We start from the raw sequence: 18,882 nt of genomic DNA, 5'->3' as shown, positions 1-18,882 counted from the left end.
TCAGAGCGGCGATTGGCTAGAGAGACGAGCGTGTCACTCAGGCTCTAGGGAGTTTAAATAACTGTGAACCTGTCTGTCCCAAACAAACGCTTCTCATCACATCACTTATTAATGTGACAAACAGCAGCAAAATGAGGAAATATTGGAGCAGTTTCACAGACGTAATATTTAAAAACCCCGCGGCCACTGACACGGTAGGATGATATGCAACTGTCTTGGTGTAACAGTTAATTAAGTCATGGTTGTTGGCGGGAGGAACGATATTTTGACCAAAGCAACTTCATTCTGACGACTGTCTTTTTATTTATTTAATTGGGGAGATTAGCCTACTTATAAAGATAAACGCTTAAAATGTATGAATCGATTAATGGGTAAATATGCTGTTATTTGCGCGGTCCAAATAACAAACAGGTAGAATTCTAATTCATCTGGAATGGAGAATTTAACTGTATAGCCTACTTCTCTGTCACGGTTGGGATGCTATTCACTGTAAATGAATAAAAACGAATTCCAGTGTGTTGCACGTATGTAACAATGGCTTGACATTGCCTTCTAAGCTTTATGAAATATGCTCTCACTTACTATGTGCGTGCTTGCGTTATCTGTCTGTGATACAGGTTAAGGATGATCATGAGAAGCAGCAGCAGGACTCCTATGTGGGCAGCAATGATGAGAATATTGACCGGGGGAACTGGACCAATAAGAGGGAGTACATGTTGTCTATGATTGGCTATGCTGTGGGTCTGGGGAATGTATGGAGGTTCCCCTACCTGGCCTATAAGAATGGAGGAGGTAAGTGGGGACACACCGGTACACACACACCAGTGGTTCTCGGTGCAGTTTAAGATTAGGGATGATGATTTTTGAGCATGGCCTCATTTCTATTACAGACTATTGGATAACTGTCATTCATACTCCATTAACCCAGCTCAATGTTTAGTCTATTATATGATACTCGAATTTGCCCAATACCCATCATGAGGTTGCTACAACCTAGCCTACGAATGAAAGTTTATAACGTAGGTACACAGGTTGAGAGACAAATTGGAGTCACCAAGGTGGCGGATGGTGACACATTTAATACCGCCTTGCACACTCTTGCCATCATCTAGTTGATCTAGGCTGTAGTCACTAGTCCAAACAGTGGCAACACGGAACATCTAAAAGTACAGTTTCTATTGGACAAATTCTGATAGTTTCATCCCGTTTTGTTCCGTTTCCTTCTGTTTAAGAAATGTTTTGCAACAGAATGGGTGAAATGAATCCACCCCTGATCACCTGTTCACCTTCATAGCAGGCGCATACAGCATCATCACTTTGCTTGTTGAATAATTCCTTCTCGGATCTCCGCTCTCTCTCCTCTCACCTTTTCCCCTTGCTTGGTGTTAAGTACACAACACAACAGCTGTCTGTGACCAGGTGAAAAGAACGTATCTAAGTCAAACCTTCATACCCTAACTGCTAACCACTGCACAGCCTACATCGAGTGCGGTTACATGCATACAATAATGCGACTATTGTGGATAGTCATCACTCCTGTGTTCCAATGGCACAATGTGTTAGCTAATAAAATTTTAGCAATTTAAAAGGCTAATTGATCATTAGGAAACTCTTTTGCAATTATGTTAGCACAGCCGAAAACCTGTTCTGATTTAAAGAAGGAATAAAACTGGCCTTCTTTGGACTGCTTGAGTAGCTGGAGCATCAGCACTTGTGGGTTCGATTACAGGCTCAAAATGGCTAGAAACAAAAAACTTTCTTCTGAAACTCAGTCTATTCTTGTTCTGAGATATGAAGGCTATTCCATGTGAGAAATTGTCAAGAAACTGAAGATCTGGTACAGTGCTGTGAACTACTCCCTTCACAGAACAAAGCAAACTGGCTCTAACCAGAACAGTGAAGAGGCGACTCCGGGATGCTGACCTTCTAGGCAGAGCTCCCTCTGTCCAGTGTCTGTGTTCTTTTGCCCATCTTAATCTTTTCTTTTTATTGGCCAGTCTGAGATATGGCTTTTTCTTTTGCAACTCTACCTAGAAGGCCAGCATCCCGGAGTCGCCTCTTCACTGTTGACGTTGAGACAGGAACACGACTTTCCCGAAGCGGATCCTCTGTTTGGTCCACCACCCAGGACAATGGATCAAGACAAGGCTCCCTAAATTTTTATCAGCATATCGAATGCGCGACCCGGGCTGGACTAATTCTGGATCATTGTTACTCTAACTTCTAACGTGATGCATACAAGGCCTTCCCTTGCCCTCCTTTCGGCAAATCTGACCACGACTCCATTTTGTTGCTCCCAGCCTATAGACAGAAACTTAAACAGGGAACGCCCGTGCTCAGGTCTGTTCAACGCTGGTCCCACCAATCTGATTCCATGCTTCAAGATTGCTTTGATCACGTGGACTGGGATATGTTCCGGATAGCGTCGAACAACATTGATGTATATGCTGTTTTGGTGAGCGAGTTTATTAGCAAGTGCATCGGTGATGTTGTACCCATGGCGACAATTGAAACCTTCCCCAACCAGAAACCGTGGATTGATGGCAGCATTCAAGCAATACTGAAAGTGCGAACCACTGCTTTTAATCAGGGCAAGGCGGCCGGAAACATGACCGAATACAAACAGTTTAGCTATTCCCTCCAAGGCAATCAAACAAGCTAAGCGTCAGCATGGAGACAAAGTAGAGTCACAATTCAACGGCTCAGACACGAGAGGTATGTGGCAGGGTCTACAGTCAATCACAGACTACAAAAAGAAAACCAGCCCCGTCGCGGACCCCGATGTCTTGCTCCCAGGCAAACTAAACAAAATCTTTGCTCGCTTTGAGGACAATACAGTGCCACCGACATGGCCCGCTACCAAAACCTGCGGGCTCTCCTTCCCGCAGCCAATGTGAGTAAAACATTTAAATGTGTTTACCCTCGCAAGGCTGCCGGCCCAAACGGCATCCCTAGCCGCGTCCTCAGAGCATGCGCAGACCAGCTGGCTGGTGTGTTTACGGACATATTCAATCAATCCCTATCATAGTCTGCTGTTCCCACATGATTCAAGAGGGCCACCATTGTTCCTGTCCCCAAGAAAACTAAGGTAACTGAGCTAAATGACTATCGCCCTGTAGCACTCACTTCCGTCATCATGAAGTGCTTTGAGAGACTAGTCAAGGACCAAATCACCTCCACCCTACCTGACACCCTAGACCCATTCCAATTTGCTTACCGCCCCAATAGGTCCACAGACGATGCAATCACACTGCACATTGTCCTAACCAATCTCGACAAGAGGAATACCTATGTAAGAAAGCTTTTCATCGACTACAGCGCAGCATTTAACACCATAGTACCCTCCAAACTCGTCATTAAGTTCGAGACCCTGGGTCTCAACCCCGCCCTGTGCAACTGGGTCCTGGAAATTCTGACGGACCGCCCCCCAGGTGGTGAGGGTAGGTAACATCTCCACCCCGCTGATTCTCAACATTGGGGCACCACAAGAGTACGTTCTCAGCCCTCTCCTGTACTCCCTGTTCACCCATGACTGCGTGGCCTTGCACACCTCCAACTCAATCATCAAGTTTGCAGACGACACTACAGTGGTAGGCTTGATTACCAACAACGACGAGATGGCCTACAGGGAGGTGAGGGCCCTCAGAGTGTGGTGTCAGGACAATAACCTCACACTCAACATCAACAAAACAAAGGAGATGATTGTGAACTTCAGGAAACAGCAGAGGGAGCACCCTTCTATCCACATCGATTGGACAGTAGTGGAGAAGGTGGAAAGTTTTAAGTTCCTCTGAGTACACATCACCGACAAACTGAAATGGTCCACCCACACAGACAGCGTGGTGATGAATGCGCAACAGCGCCTCTTCAACCTCAGGAAGCTGAAGAAATTTGGCTTGTCACCAAAACACTAACTTTTACAGAGGCAAAAAGTTGGTACGGCAACTGCTCCGCCCACAACCGCAAGGCTCTCCAGAGGGTAGTGAGGTCTGCACAACGCATCACCGGGCACAATCAACCTGCCCTTCGGGACAACTACACCACCCGATGTCACAGGAAGGCCGAAAAGATCATCAAGGACAACAACCAGCCGAGCCACTGCCTGTTCCCCCCCTATCATCCAGAAGGCGAGGTCAGTACAGGTGCATCAAAGCTGGGACCGAGAGACTGAAAAACAGCTTCTATCTCAAGGCCATCAGACTGTTAAACAGCCATCACTAACATTGAGTGGCTGCTGCCAACATATTGACTCAAATCTCTAGCCACTTTAATAATTAAAATTGAATGTAATAAATGTCTCACTAGTCACTTTAAACAATGCCACTTTATATAATGCTTACATTACTCATCTCATATGTATATACTGTATTCTATACCATCTACTGCATCTTGCCTATGCCGTTCGGCCATCGCTCACCCATGTATTTATATGTACATATTCTCATTCATTCCTTTACACTTGTGTGTATAAGGTAGTTGTTGTGAAATTGTTAGATTACTTGTTAGATATTACTGCATGGTCGGAACTAGATGCAGAAGCATTTCGCTACACTTGCATGAACATCTGCTAACCATGTGTATGTGACCAATAAAATTTGATTTGATTTGCGGGTACTATTTAATGAATGTGCCAGTTGAAGACTTGTGTGGCATCTGTTTCTCAAACTAGACACTAATGTACTTGTCCTCTTGCTCAGTTGTGCACCAGGGCCTCCCACTCTTTCTATTCTGGTTATAGCCAGTTTGCGCTGTTCTGTGAAGGGCGTAGTACACAGCGTTATACCAGATCTTCAGTTTCTTGGCAATTTCTTGCATGGAATAGCCTTCATTTCTCAGAACAAGAACAGACTGAGTTTCAGAAGAAAGTTATTTGTTTCTGGCCATTTTGAGCCTGTAATTGAACCCACAAATGCTGATGCTCCAGATTCTCAACGAGTCTAAAGAAGGCCAGTTTAATTGCTTTTTTAGTCAGCACTAAAGAAGTTCAGCTGGGCTAACATAATTGCAAAAGTTTTTTCTAATGACTAATTAGCCTTTTAAAATGATAAACTTGGATAAGTTAACACAATGTGCCATTGGAACATAGGAGCGATGGTTGCTCATAATGGGCCTATGTACGCCTATGTAGATATTCCATAAAAATCTGCCGTTTCCAGCTACAATAGTCATTTACAACATTAACAATGTATACACTTTATTTCTGATAATTTTGATGTTATTTTAATGGACAAAATAAATGAGCTTTTCTTTCAAAAACAAGGACATTTCTAAGTGACCCCAAACTTTTGAACAGTATTGTACATTGTTGCGCCCAACACACTTCACTAGCCCTAAAGAGGGAGGCTCACTTGGCAGGTGCAAGCCCATGCACAGAACAAATACACTGCTGGAATGCCTTTTTTATTTTTTTTAATTGCATAATCTGCCTAGTGCCATAACCAGTTTAATATGAAATTATTAGTGTGCATGTAAACGTACCATATTTGCTATTGTCATAGTCAACATAGCTAGGCCTACTAGAACTAACACATTAATAAGCCCACAATCCAATCTATGTGTACAGCTAGCAGTTAGACTGGCAGGCACCGGCGGCAGTACATTACTAAAACCAAAAGCTTACCTTGACTTGGAAGAGTTGCAGTGTTGGATTGCCTTAGCCAGCTAGCTAACAGAAATGGCATTCCTCGCTGTTTGAGTCAGGTTGTTGAGTAGGCTATATTAGCTGCCTAAGTGAGTGAAAGGTAATGAACTGCTTATCCTTAATTTAAGAAAATAATTTGTTTAAAACTGTTCAACTATTGTCTTTCTGAGTCAACAACACACCACAATTGATGCACGGCTGTGCTAGCTAGCTGTAGCTTCTGCTTTCAGTTCCAGATTAATTATCTGATCATTTGATTGGATGGACATGTCAATTCATGCTGCAAGAGCTCTGAGGTTGGAGGATGTCCTCCGGAAGTCGTCATAATTACTGTGTACATCTATGGAAGTGGGTGAGAACCGTGAGCCTCCTAGGTTTTGTATTGAAGTCAATGTACCAAGAGGAGGATGGAAAATATATTTTTCCTCCACCTACACTATTATTATTCTACCCTAGAAGGTGCTGTTGAGGCTACTGTAGACCCTCATTGCAAAACAGTGTTTTAATAATTTTGGTAAAATTAATATATTTAGTATAGTTTTATCTTATGTTGACATTTAGGTTTTTCTGAAATTCACTGATTAGGATGGTCATCCCCTTCATCTGAGAAGGAGCCTCCACTGACACACACATACACAGTGACCTAAGCTTGCTTAGTGTGCACTAATGACACACCTGTTCAATAGTAACTCAATACCCTAAAACGGGTCCCCAGTTGCATTCAGCCGTGTGCCAATTATTATTTTTTTCTTTCCTTGAGCAGATGGTCGGTCGGGGGCCGGAACATAGTTATAAACTCAGCAAAAAAAGAAACGTCCTCTCATTGTCAACTGCGTTTATTTTCAGCAACATGTGTAAATATTTGTATGAACATAAGATTCAACAACTGAGACAAACTGAACAAGTTCCACAGACATGTGACTAACAGAAATGGAATAATGTGACCCTGAACAAAGGGGGGTCAAAATCAAAAGTAACAGTCAGTATCTAGTGTGTCCACCAGCTCCATTAGGTACTGCAGTGCATCTCCTCCTCATGGACTGCACCAGATTTGCCAGTTCTTGCTGTGAGATGGTACCCCACTCTTCCACCAAGGCACGTGCAAGTTCCCGGACATTTCTGGGGGGAATGGCCCTAGCCCTCACCCTTCAATCCAACAGGTCCCAAACGTGCTCAATGGGATTGAGATCCAGGGTCTTTGCTGGCCATGGCAGTACACTGACATTCCTGTCTTGCAGGAAATCACGCACAGAACAAGCAATATGGCTGGTGCCATTGTCATGCTGGAGGGTCATGTCAGGATGAACCTGCAGGAGGGTACCACATGAGGGGGGAGGATGTCTTCCCTGTAATGCACAGCATTGAGATTGCCTGCAATGACGACAAGCTCAGTCCGATGATGCGACACACCGCCCCAGACCATGACGGACCCTCCACCTCCAAATGAATCCCGCTACAGAGTACAGGCCTCAGTGTAACGCTCATTCCTTTGACGATAAACGTTAATCCGACCATTACCTCTGGTGAGACAAAACTGCGACTCGTCAGTGACGAGCACTTTTGCCAGTCCTGTCTGGTCCAGCGACGGTGGGTTTGTGCCCAATGGCGACGTTGTTGCCGGTGATGTCTGGTGAGGACTTGCCTTACAACAGGCCTACAAGCCCTCAGTTCAGCCTCTCTCAGCCTATTACGGACAGTCTGAGCACTGATGGAGGGATTGTGCGTTCCTGGTGTAACTCGGACTGTTGTTGTTGCCATGCTGTACCTGTCCCGCAGGTGTGATGTCATGTATTGTCATGTTGTGTCTTTCTGTCCTTTCCTTTCACCCTGTCTCCCTCTGCTGGTCGTACTAGGTTACCGTTTCTGTCCCTCTTTCCCCCAGCTGTTCCTTGTCTTCTCTGACTACCTCATTCACCCCTTTTCCCACCTGTTCCCTTTTTCCCTCTGATTAGGTCCCTATATCTCTCTCTGTTTCTGCTCCTGTCTTTGTCGGATTCTTGTTTGTGTGTCTCATGCCTGAACCAGACTATCATCGTGTTTGCTGCAACCTTGTCCTGTCCTGTCGGAATCTACCTGTCCATCTGAGCCCACGTGTGTTCATCATTAAAGAAACTCTGTTTGTTAATTCGCTTTTGGGTCCTCATTCACGCACCTGACAGAAGAATCCGACCAAGAATGGACCCAGCGACTTCGGATCCTCTCCACTCAGCCGTCGAGATCCAGGGAGCGATGCTAGGCAGACACGAGCAGGAATTGTCTGCTGCTCGACATGCCGTTGAGACCCTGGCCACCCAAGTCTCCAACCTCACAGAACAGGTTCACCATCTCCGCCTCGATCCACCGGCCACTTCCAGGGCTTTCGAATCTCCGGAGCCCAGAATCAATAACCCGCCGTGTTACTCTGGGGAGCCCACTGAATGCCGCTCGTTCCTCACCCAGTGTGATATTGTGTTTTCTCTCCAGCCCAACACTTACGCCAGGAGCACTGCTCGTGTCGCCTACGTCATATCTCTCCTTACTGGACGGGCTCGTGAGTGGGGCACGGCAATCTGGGAGGCAAGGGCTGAGTGTACTAACCAGTATCAGGACTTTAAGGAGGAGATGATACAGGTTTTTGATCGATCTGTTTTTGGGGAGGAGGCTTCCAGGGCCCTGTCTTCCCTATGTCAAGGCAATCGATCCATAACAGACTACTCTATTGAGTTTCGCACTCTTGCTGCCTCCAGTGGCTGGAACGAGCCGGCTTTGCTCGCTCGTCTTCTGGAGGGTCTCCGCGCAGAGGTAAAGGATGAGATTCTCTCCCGGGAGGTTCCTTCCAGCGTGGATTCCTTGATTGAACTCGCTATTCGCATTGAGCGACGGGTTGATCTTCGTCACCGAGCTCGTGGAAAGGAGCTCGCGTTCTCCGTTGCCCCCCTCTCCGCATCACTACCATCTTCCTCTGCCGGCTCGGGAGCTGAGCCTATGCAGCTGGGAGGTATCCGCATCTCGACTAAGGAGAGGGAACGGAGAATCACCAACCGCCTCTGTCTCTATTGTGGTTCTGCTGGTCATTTTGTCACTTCATGTCCAGTAAAAGCCAGAGCTCATCAGTAAGCGGAGGGCTACTGGTGAGCGCTACTACTCCTGTCTCTCCTTCAAGATCCTGCACTACCTTGTCGGTCCATCTACGCTGGACCGGTTCGTCAGCTTCCTGCAGTGCCTTAATAGACTCTGGGGCGGAGGGCTGTTTTATGGACGAGACCTGGGCTCGGGAACATGACATTCCTCTCAGACAGTTAAGGGAGTCCACGGCCTTGTTCGCCCTGGATGGTAGTCCTCTCCCCAGGATTCAGCGTGAGACGCTACCTTTAACCCTCACTGTTTCTGGTAATCATAGCGAAACCATTTCTTTTTTAATTTTTCGTTCACCTTTTACACCTGTTGTTTTGGGCCATCCCTGGCTAGTTTGTCATAATCCTTCCATTAATTGGTCTAGTAATTCTATCCTCTCCTGGAACGTCTCTTGTCATGTGAAATGTTTAATGTCTGCTATCCCTCCTGTTTCCTCTGTCTCTTCTTCACAGGAGGAGCCTGGTGATTTGACAGGGGTGCCGGAGGAATATCACGATCTGCGCACGGTGTTCAGTCGGTCCAGGGCCACCTCTCTTCCTCCACACCGGTCGTATGATTGTAGTATTGATCTCCTTCCGGGAACCACTCCCCCCCGGGGTAGACTATACTCTCTGTCGGCTCCCGAACGTAAGGCTCTCGAGGATTATTTGTCTGTAGCTCTTGACGCCGGTACCATAGTCCCCTCCTCCTCTCCCGCCGGAGCGGGGTTTTTTTTTGTCAAGAAGAAGGACGGGTCTCTGCGCCCCTGCATAGATTATCGAGGGCTGAATGACATAACAGTGAAGAATCGTTATCCGCTTCCTCTTATGTCTTCAGCCTTCGAGATCCTGCAGGGAGCCAGGTTTTTCACTAAGTTGGACCTTCGTAACGCTTACCATCTCGTGCGCATCAGGGAGGGGGACGAGTGGAAGACGGCGTTTAACACTCCGTTAGGGCACTTTGAATACCGGGTTCTTCCTTTCGGCCTCGCTAACGCTCCAGCTGTCTTTCAGGCATTAGTCAATGATGTCCTGAGAGACATGCTGAACATCTTTGTTTTCGTTTACCTTGACGATATCCTGATTTTTTCACCGTCACTCCAGATTCATGTTCAGCACGTTCGACGTGTCCTCCAGCGCCTTTTAGAGAATTGTCTTTTTGTGAAGGCTGAGAAGTGCACTTTTCATGCCTCCTCCGTCACATTTCTCGGTTCTGTTATTTCCGCTGAAGGCATTAAGATGGATCCCGCTAAGGTCCAAGCTGTCATTGATTGGCCCGCCCCTAAGTCACGCGTCGAGCTGCAGCGCTTTCTCGGCTTCGCGAACTTCTATCGTCGTTTCATCCGTAATTTCGGTCAGGTGGCAGCTCCTCTCACAGCCCTTACTTCTGTCAAGACGTGCTTTAAGTGGTCCGTTTCCGCCCAGGGAGCTTTTGATCTCCTCAAGAATCGTTTTACATCCGCTCCTATCCTTGTTACACCTGACGTCTCTAGACAGTTCGTTGTCGAGGTTGACGCGTCAGAGGTGGGCGTGGGAGCCATTCTTTCTCAGCGCTCCCTCTCTGACGACAAGGTCCACCCATGAGCATTTTTTTCTCATCGCCTGTCGCCGTCGGAACGTAACTATGATGTGGGAAACCGCGAACTGCTCGCCATCCGGTTAGCCCTAGGCGAATGGCGACAGTGGTTGGAGGGGGCGACCGTTCCTTTTGTCGTTTGGACTGACCATAGGAACCTTGAGTACATCCGTTCTGCCAAACGACTTAATGCGCGTCAGGCGCGTTGGGCGCTGTTTTTCGCTCGTTTCGAGTTCGTGATTTCTTATCGTCCGGGCTCTAAGAACACCAAGCCTGATGCTTTATCTCGTCTCTTCAGTTCTTCAGTAGCCTCCACTGACCCCGAGGGGATTCTCCCTGAGGGGCGTGTTGTCGGGTTGACTGTCTGGGGAATTGAGAGGCAGGTAAAGCAAGCGCTCACTCACACTCCGTCGCCGCGCGCTTGTCCTAGGAACCTTCTTTTCGTTCCCGTTCCTACTCGTCTGGCCGTTCTTCAGTGGGCTCACTCTGCCAAGTTAGCCGGCCACCCTGGCGTTCGGGGTACGCTTGCTTCCATTCGCCAGCGTTTTTGGTGGCCCACCCGGGAGCATGACACGCGTCGTTTCGTGGCTGCTTGTTCGGTCTGCGCGCAGACTAAGTCCGGTAACTCCCCTCCTGCCGGCCGTCTCAGGCCGCTTCCCATTCCCTCTCGACCGTGGTCTCACATCGCCTTAGATTTTGTCACCGGACTGCCTTCGTCAGCGGGGAAGACTGTTATTCTTACGGTTGTCGATAGGTTCTCTAAGGCGGCTCATTTCATTCCCCTTGCTAAGCTTCCTTCTGCTAAAGAGACGGCACAAATCATCATCGAGAATGTTTTCAGAATTCATGGCCTTCCGTCAGACGTCGTTTCGGACAGAGGTCCGCAATTCACGTCTCAATTTTGGAGGGAGTTTTGCCGTTTGATTGGGGCTTCCGTCAGTCTCTCTTCCGGCTTTCACCCCCAGTCTAACGGTCAAGCAGAACGGGCCAATCAGACTATTGGTCGCATCTTACGCAGTCTTTCTTTTCGCAACCCTGCGTCTTGGTCAGAACAGCTCCCCTGGGCAGAATACGCCCACAACTCGCTTCCTTCGTCTGCGACCGGGCTATCTCCTTTTCAGAGTAGCCTCGGGTACCAGCCTCCGCTGTTCTCATCTCAGTTCGCCGAGTCCAGCGTCCCCTCCGCTCAGGCTTTTGTCCAACGCTGCGAGCGCACCTGGAAGAGGGTCAGGTCTGCACTTTGCCGTTATAGGACGCAGACTGTGAGGGCTGCTAATAAGCGTAGAACTAAGAGTCCTAGATATTGTCGCGGTCAGAGAGTTTGGCTCTCCACTCAGAACCTTCCCCTTAAGACGGCTTCTCGCAAGTTGACCCCGCGGTTCATTGGTCCGTTCCGTATTTCTCGGGTCATTAATCCTGTCGCAGTTCGACTTCTTCTTCCGCGATACCTTCGTCGCGTCCACCCGGTCTTCCATGTCTCCTGTATCAAGCCCGTTCTTCGCGCCCCCGCTCGTCTTCCCCCCCCCCCCCCCCATCCTTGTCGAGGGCGCACCCATCTACAGGGTCCGTAGGATTTTGGACATGCGTCCTCGGGGCCGTGGTCACCAGTACCTCGTAGATTGGGAGGGGTACGGTCCTGAGGAGAGGAGTTGGGTTCCCTCTCGGGACGTGCTGGACCGTGCGCTGATCGAGGATTTCCTCCGTTGCCGCCAGGTTTCCTCCTCGAGTGCGCCAGGAGGCGCTCGGTGAGTGGGGGGGTACTGTCATGTATTGTCATGTTGTGTCTTTCTGTCCTTTCCTTTCACCCTGTCTCCCTCTGCTGGTCGTACTAGGTTACCGTTTCTGTCCCTCTTTCCTCCAGCTGTTCCTTGTCTTCTCTGACTACCTCATTCACCCCTTTTCCCACCTGTTCCCTTTTTCCCTCTGATTAGGTCCCTATATCTCTCTCTGTTTCTGCTCCTGTCTTTGTCGGATTCTTGTTTGTGTGTCTCATGCCTGAACCAGACTATCATCGTGTTTGCTGCAACCTTGTCCTGTCCTGTCGGAATCTACCTGTCCATCTGAGCCCACGTGTGTTCATCATTAAAGAAACTCTGTTTGTTAATTCGCTTTTGGGTCCTCATTCACGCACCTGACAGTGATGTTCGGATGTACCGATCCTGTGCAGGTGTTGTTACACGTGGTCTGCCACTGCGAGGACGATCAGCTCTCCGTCCTGTCTCCCTGTAGCGCTGTCTTGGGCGTCTCACAGTATGGACATTGCAATTTATTGCCCTGACCACATTTGCAGTCCTCATGCCTCCTTGCAGCATGCCTAAGGCACGTTCACGGAGATGAGCAGGGACCCTGGGCATCTTTCTTTTGGTATTTTTCAGAGTCAATAGAAAGGCCTCTTTAGTGTCCTAAGTTTTCATAACTGACCTTAATTGCCTACCGTCTGTAAGCTGTTAGTGTCTTAACGACTGTTCCACAGGTGCATGTTCATTAATTGTTTATGGTTCATTGAACAAGCATTGGAAACGGTGTTTTAAACCACTTGCAATGAAGATATGTGAAGTTATTTGGATTTTTACTAATTATTTTTGAAAGACAGGGTCGTTTCTTTTGCTGAGTTTAAATTTCAACATTGCAAATTGACCGCAAAAAAACTAACCGATCACATATTTGACAAAAAACGGAATCATTTAAAACCTTGATAAGCTCACATGCCTCTTTATGCGTGGGTTTACATGGCAACAGATTTCCTAAATTAAAATCACTTGAAGCTTATTTCCTGGTGATTTTAGTCTTATGTCCCAAAATAATTATAAGTGTCAGAACTTGGGGGGCCTAATAAAATCACCTACTGGCCAACTCTGTCCCGCAGGCCGCCTATTTGGGAATCCTACCCTATAATCACTTATAAACTAGACCATGGCAGAACATTCTTAAAGATTAATTTCAGATTATTGTAGTTAAGCCCATATACGCTTCCACCATCCACTGGCTACCTCATATTCCTGCATTTGTTATTAGTGTCAAGTTTTCTGTCCTCTCTGTCTCTAGGTGCTTTCCTCATCCCGTATGTCATCATGCTGGCTGTTGCTGGTATACCTCTGTTCTTCCTGGAGAGTTCCTTTGGTCAGTTCTGCAGCCAAGGCCCTGTCAATGTGTGGCGGGCTCTGCCCATATTTCAGGGTAAGACTAAGCCCTGTACCCCTAATTTACCACCTAAGCCCAAACCAGTCCCAATTCAATGTCTACCCATTACTCTTGGTCTCAACCCTTCAATATTTGCAGATACAGTATGTAAGGTATAAGCTATGTTTTTGGAACCTTCACCACTATACTGCTTATACCTAGCCAGACTCTTCAGATCTGCAGACATTGAAGGGTAAAGGGCCAAAGGGAATGGTTAAGGAGTGGATTGGGACCAGCTGTATGACTTTTTTTTCCACTTCTAGGAACTCATCCATTCCCTTCACCACTCAGACCTTTTGGGGAGTGTTTGCTACTACTCTCTGTTTGAATGTTGTGTGAGCAGCCAGCCCATTACACAACGGGATCAGCTTTATTGACCTTAGAGGAAAATTGTCTGAAGTTTGTTTGAGCAGTGTATTAATGGTTAACCATATGACCTGAATCTAATCTCGATGTATGAGCTGGAGGAACGATCAGTCTAGAGCCAGGGCTAACCCTATAAGGCTGCTAGTCCATTTACTGTATGTACCCAGCCCCTGAGCTAACCTATAACCCTACCAAGCCCAATGAGTTACTGTATCACTCTGTCAGACTGGCCTCTAGCTGCTGAATGTGCCAAAACACAGAACACATTCATGGTGCATATTGGACCAAGTCCTTCTCTACTGCTATTGGTTAGTTATAAAACTGTCAAGGGTAGTGTTTCCAAATTTTGTTTTTAACCCTAGCACTACGTCACGCACCTGATTCACATTTGTTGTTTATTTCAATCCGGTGTGTAGCGCTAGAGAAAATGTGCACCCCTTTTGGATCCCCGGAACCAGGATTAAGAAATATTGCTCTAGGATGTGCATGTAAGCAATTTCTTAGTAATACGTTTGTGAGCTGAAATAAAAGATCCTAGAAATTGTCCATAAGCACATCTTATTTTGTTATTATGTTTAGCACACATTTGTTTACATCCTCATTAGTGATAATTTCTCCTTTGGCAAGATAATCCATCCACCTGATAAGTGTGGTATATCATTACACAGGTGAACTGGGGACAAAAAGCCACAAATGTTTTGTCACATAACACAATGCCACATGTTTTGAGGGAGTGTTCAATTGGCATGCTGACTGCAGGAATGTCCACCAGAACTGTTGCCAGAGAATTTTATGTTTTAGAGAATTTGGCAGTACGTCCAACTGGCCTCACAACCGGAGACCACCTGCAACCACGCCAGCCCGTGACCTCCACATCCAGCTTTTTCACTTCCACCCATACAGCTGATGAAACTGTGGGTTTGCACAAATTAAGAATTTCAGCACAAACTGTCAAACCGTGTCATGGAAGCTCATCAGCTTGCTCGTTGACTTGACTGCTGTTTGGCGTTTTAACCGACTTCAGTGGGCAAATGCTCATCTTTGATGGCCACTTGCACGCTAGAAAAGTGTGCTTTTCACAAATGATTCCCTGTTTCAACTGTACCGGGCACATGGTGATGAGTGCTTCTACACCTGCAAATCAAATCAAATTTTATTTGTCACATACACATGGTTAGCAGATGTTAATGCGAGTGTAGCGAAATGCTTGTGCTTCTAGTTCCGACAATGCAGTAATAACCAACAAGTAATCTAACTAACAATTCCAAAACTACTGTCTTGTACACAGTGTAAGGGGATAAAGAATATGTACATAAGGATATATGAATGAGTGATGGTACAGAGCAGCATAGGCAAGATACAGTAGATGGTATCGAGTACAGTATGTACAAATGAGATGAGTATGTAAACAAAGTGGCATAGTTTAAAGTGGCTAGTGATACATGTATTACATAAGGATACAGTCGATGATATAGAGTACAGTATATACGTATGCATATGAGATGAATAATGTAGGGTAAGTAACATTATATAAGGTAGCATTGTTTAAAGTGGCTAGTGATATATTTACATCATTTCCCATCAATTCCCATTATTAAAGTGGCTGGAGTTGAGTCAGTGTCAGTGTGTTGGCAGCAGCCACTCAATGTTAGTGGTGGCTGTTTAACAGTTTAACAGCATTGCTTGCTGTTTGGGGTTTTAGGCTGGGTTTCTGTACAGCATTTTGAGATATCAGCTGATGTAAGAAGGGCTTTATAAATCAATTTGATTTGATGAGTGTTGTGTGGTGACAGGCATAAGCCACGGGCAACGAACACAATTGCATTTAATTAATGCAATTAATTAATTAATGGCAATTTGAATGTACACAGATGGGATGCTCTGGGTCGACATGTACGACAGCGTGTTCCAGTACCCGCCAATTTCCAGGAACTTCGCACAGCCATTGAAGAGGAGTGGGACAATATTCCACAGGCCACAATCAACAGCCTGATCAACTCTATACAAAGGAGATGTGTCGTACTGCATGAGGCAAATGGTGATCACACCAGATACTGACTGGTTTTCTGATCCACGCGCCTACTTTTATTTATTTTTTCTTTTTTTAAGGTATCTGTGACCAACAGATGCATATTTGTATTCCCTGTCATGTGAAATCCATAGATTAGGGCCTAATGAATGTATTTAAAGTGACTGAGTTTCTTATATGAACTGTAACTCAGTAAAATCTTTCGAATTGTGTATTTGTGGTTAGTTTAATTTTTGTACATTGCCACTGTAGTTATTCTTTCACATGCTTTGGTGGATACATCCTACCATAGAATGTCTCACTTACCATGTGTTCTCTGTTACGTCTTCCTTGGAAAATAGAATGTTTTCCTCAATGGGACTTCCTTGATTAGATAAATCTCAAGATGAGGAACTACAATGTGACCGGTTGACCAGTATACCAGGAAGCACTGGTTCTGGCTGTTTGCCTTTCGGCTGAATCAGTATGTGATAAAGATTGAACTTCACAGAACTTATCAATAAAGTCACTGCTAACAGGGATGGTGACGATTCAATCTATTCAGGAAGTGAATTGAAATTCAAATATTGAAGAATCCGCCTTGATTTACATCTAACTCAATTCCTGCTCTCTCTCCTCACTCTCCCTTTCCCTATCCTCTCCAGGTGTGGGTGTAGCAATGGTTTTGGTCAGTACGTTAGTAGGCATCTACTACAACGTCATCATTGCCTACAGTCTCTACTACATGTTTGCCTCATTCCAGTCCCCTCTGCCATGGAGTGACTGTTTCTACTGGTCCAACAGCAATTGTAGCCTCACACCTAGAGGTACCTGTTTTATAATGTTGTGTCTCATCTAAAGATGTAGTGAAGTTTCCCTGTTGTACAGCTTTTACTCTTCTATCATGTTAATTAGGCTCCATACAAAATAACCTTGACCAATATTTTCCATTACCTGACATTAATGTTTTCCATGATATGCTTTAATGAACATGACCTAGCTGAACCTGAACAGAGTGCCATGTAACTTTACCACTATGACAATGGCTTCTGACCTCTACAGAAGTGTGCAACAATACCCTAGCTGCCAACTGGAGTGAACCAGTAATTGTAGCCAACATGACGCTGTGGGAGAATGAGACTTGCCCAAAGGAAAACATCATCAGCATCCCAGTACAGAGCCCCAGCGAACAGTATTGGGAGTGAGTAACACACACACACTTGATTCAATTTCACTAAGTTGAAAATACTTCAGAGGTCACACAGGTTGTGTTGAATGCCAGGTTGTCTCTATAATGCTATGTTGAAACTGATCCTGTCTGTAAGATTGACCACCTTACAGTCAGACAATCTCTTTGTCTATCCCCAGCCTGGTGGCCTTACAAAGGTCCAGTGGTCTGGATGAGACCGGTCCGGTGGTCTGGCATCTGGCTCTCTGTCTGCTACTGGGATGGCTGCTCATCGCTGCTGCCCTTTACAAAGGCATCAAGTCCTCAGGAAAAGTCTGTATGACCCATTTCCTGTTTGTGTGTGATAGTGATGTGCGGGTTGACCCATAACCCACAATCGCCGCAGTTATATTCACGAGGCGGGCAGGTTTAGGGTCATGAAATATTGTATAAAGGGAAAATGATACCTTTCATTATTTTAGGCTAGCTGGCATTAGTGCATAAACTTTAGGGCCTAACTGTACGTGCACCAAGTAGCTTACATGCCAGTCGCCAAATGCATTTGGAACGGGCAGGACAAGTTAACGTCGATCCAAGGAGGGAAAAAAAGGACAATGTCTGAGTTTAGAGAAAAGCTGCGAAATGGAGAGTTGAAAATAAAGACAAGGGAGGGCCAGGAAAGTAACATTTGAAGTGGTCAAAGAGGATGATAGCAGTGCTGGCTATGTTATGTGTGGTTGTCAAATTTGTACAGTGCCTCAGTCACAAGACGGGGACTTCAAATAGGCCTATAACAAGTCAAGGGAATTGTAGCCTACTGTTGATGGGTTAAATGGAAACTGAAATCTGGACACTGACTGTAGGTCTATAACCGCTCACTTAGCCTTAATATTAACACCTGCAGAATTTAAGCATTTCTTGCAGTAAAATGATACAGAAAATGTAGGCAACATTTTTACTCACAGGAGTGGAGAAATATGATTTCTTTCTTTCAGCTTCTTGAGAAAATGCAAATATGCAGTTAGATACAGTTTGTCGAAGTGCAATCTTTATCAGCATCATAAAAGATTATACTATTTCAACCACAAAATATGCATCCAAGCTGAACTTAAATCTTATGAGAAACACGTTGGGTTGTTTTCACAGCTTTCTATTTCCTTACAACCGGTCAAACTGAAATTATTTGGAAATTTTACACATCTTTTAAGTTTTAGTTATTTCATTTTCTTGCCGGTCCCTAAACATCTTTGCTCCATGGAAGTATCAGAGATGACTGAGAAATTTATCGATGTCAACTAGATTCTGGTAAGCAAGGGTTTATTTAGTCTTGGGCAACAATGACAGAAGAGATGCTGCATGTATCTAATTATAGACAAGTTGACTTACAAATAGCCTACCAAAACATTAGAAGTTACAAGCAAAAACATATCTGAAATCAGGCCAACTTAGTACTAAAAAAAACAAAAACCTGACGGTAACCTACAACATTTTCTATATTAGAGGGTTAGGGTCGGGTGCGGGCCTCCGTTTAAAACTTATTACATATAGTTGGGTGGTTGTCGATGGGTTATTAGCAATTGCGGGCGAACAAAGAGCTGACCTGCTCCCCACTAGTGTGTGAGTTGGTCCTGTCTTTCTAATCTGTGTCTTTCGGATGTGCATGTGTCCCTCTAATATTTGTGTGTGTCTGTCCCCAGGTGGTGTATTTCACCGCTACGTTTCCCTATGTGGTGTTGCTGATTCTTCTGATCCGGGGAGTTACACTAGAGGGCGCCAGAGACGGGATCGAGTTCTACATTGGCTCCCAGTCCAACCTCACAAAACTGGGCGAGGCAGAGGTTAGAGCCTAAC

At 45.8% G+C, this 18,882-nt stretch overlaps 1 protein-coding gene across 1 annotated transcript in view; it reads left to right on the top strand.

Moving 5' to 3' along the window:
- The window catches only part of slc6a14 (solute carrier family 6 member 14), a 29,412-nt gene continuing 10,530 nt past the window's right edge, over window positions 1-18,882 (top strand). Inside the window, exons 1-7 of the mRNA XM_021610363.2 lie at window positions 1-194; window positions 618-792; window positions 13,355-13,486; window positions 16,529-16,690; window positions 16,926-17,064; window positions 17,232-17,364; window positions 18,729-18,869. Coding sequence (XP_021466038.2) covers window positions 132-194; window positions 618-792; window positions 13,355-13,486; window positions 16,529-16,690; window positions 16,926-17,064; window positions 17,232-17,364; window positions 18,729-18,869 — 945 coding nt within the window. The 5' untranslated portion in view covers window positions 1-131. The remainder of the gene's footprint in view (window positions 195-617; window positions 793-13,354; window positions 13,487-16,528; window positions 16,691-16,925; window positions 17,065-17,231; window positions 17,365-18,728; window positions 18,870-18,882) is intronic.

This window comes from Oncorhynchus mykiss, chromosome 7 (assembly GCF_013265735.2).
Source record: "Oncorhynchus mykiss isolate Arlee chromosome 7, USDA_OmykA_1.1, whole genome shotgun sequence".
Classification (NCBI taxonomy): Eukaryota; Metazoa; Chordata; class Actinopteri; order Salmoniformes; family Salmonidae; genus Oncorhynchus; species Oncorhynchus mykiss.
The sequence above is the reverse complement of the archived record's forward strand: the minus strand, read 5'-3'. Positions and strand labels throughout refer to the sequence as shown.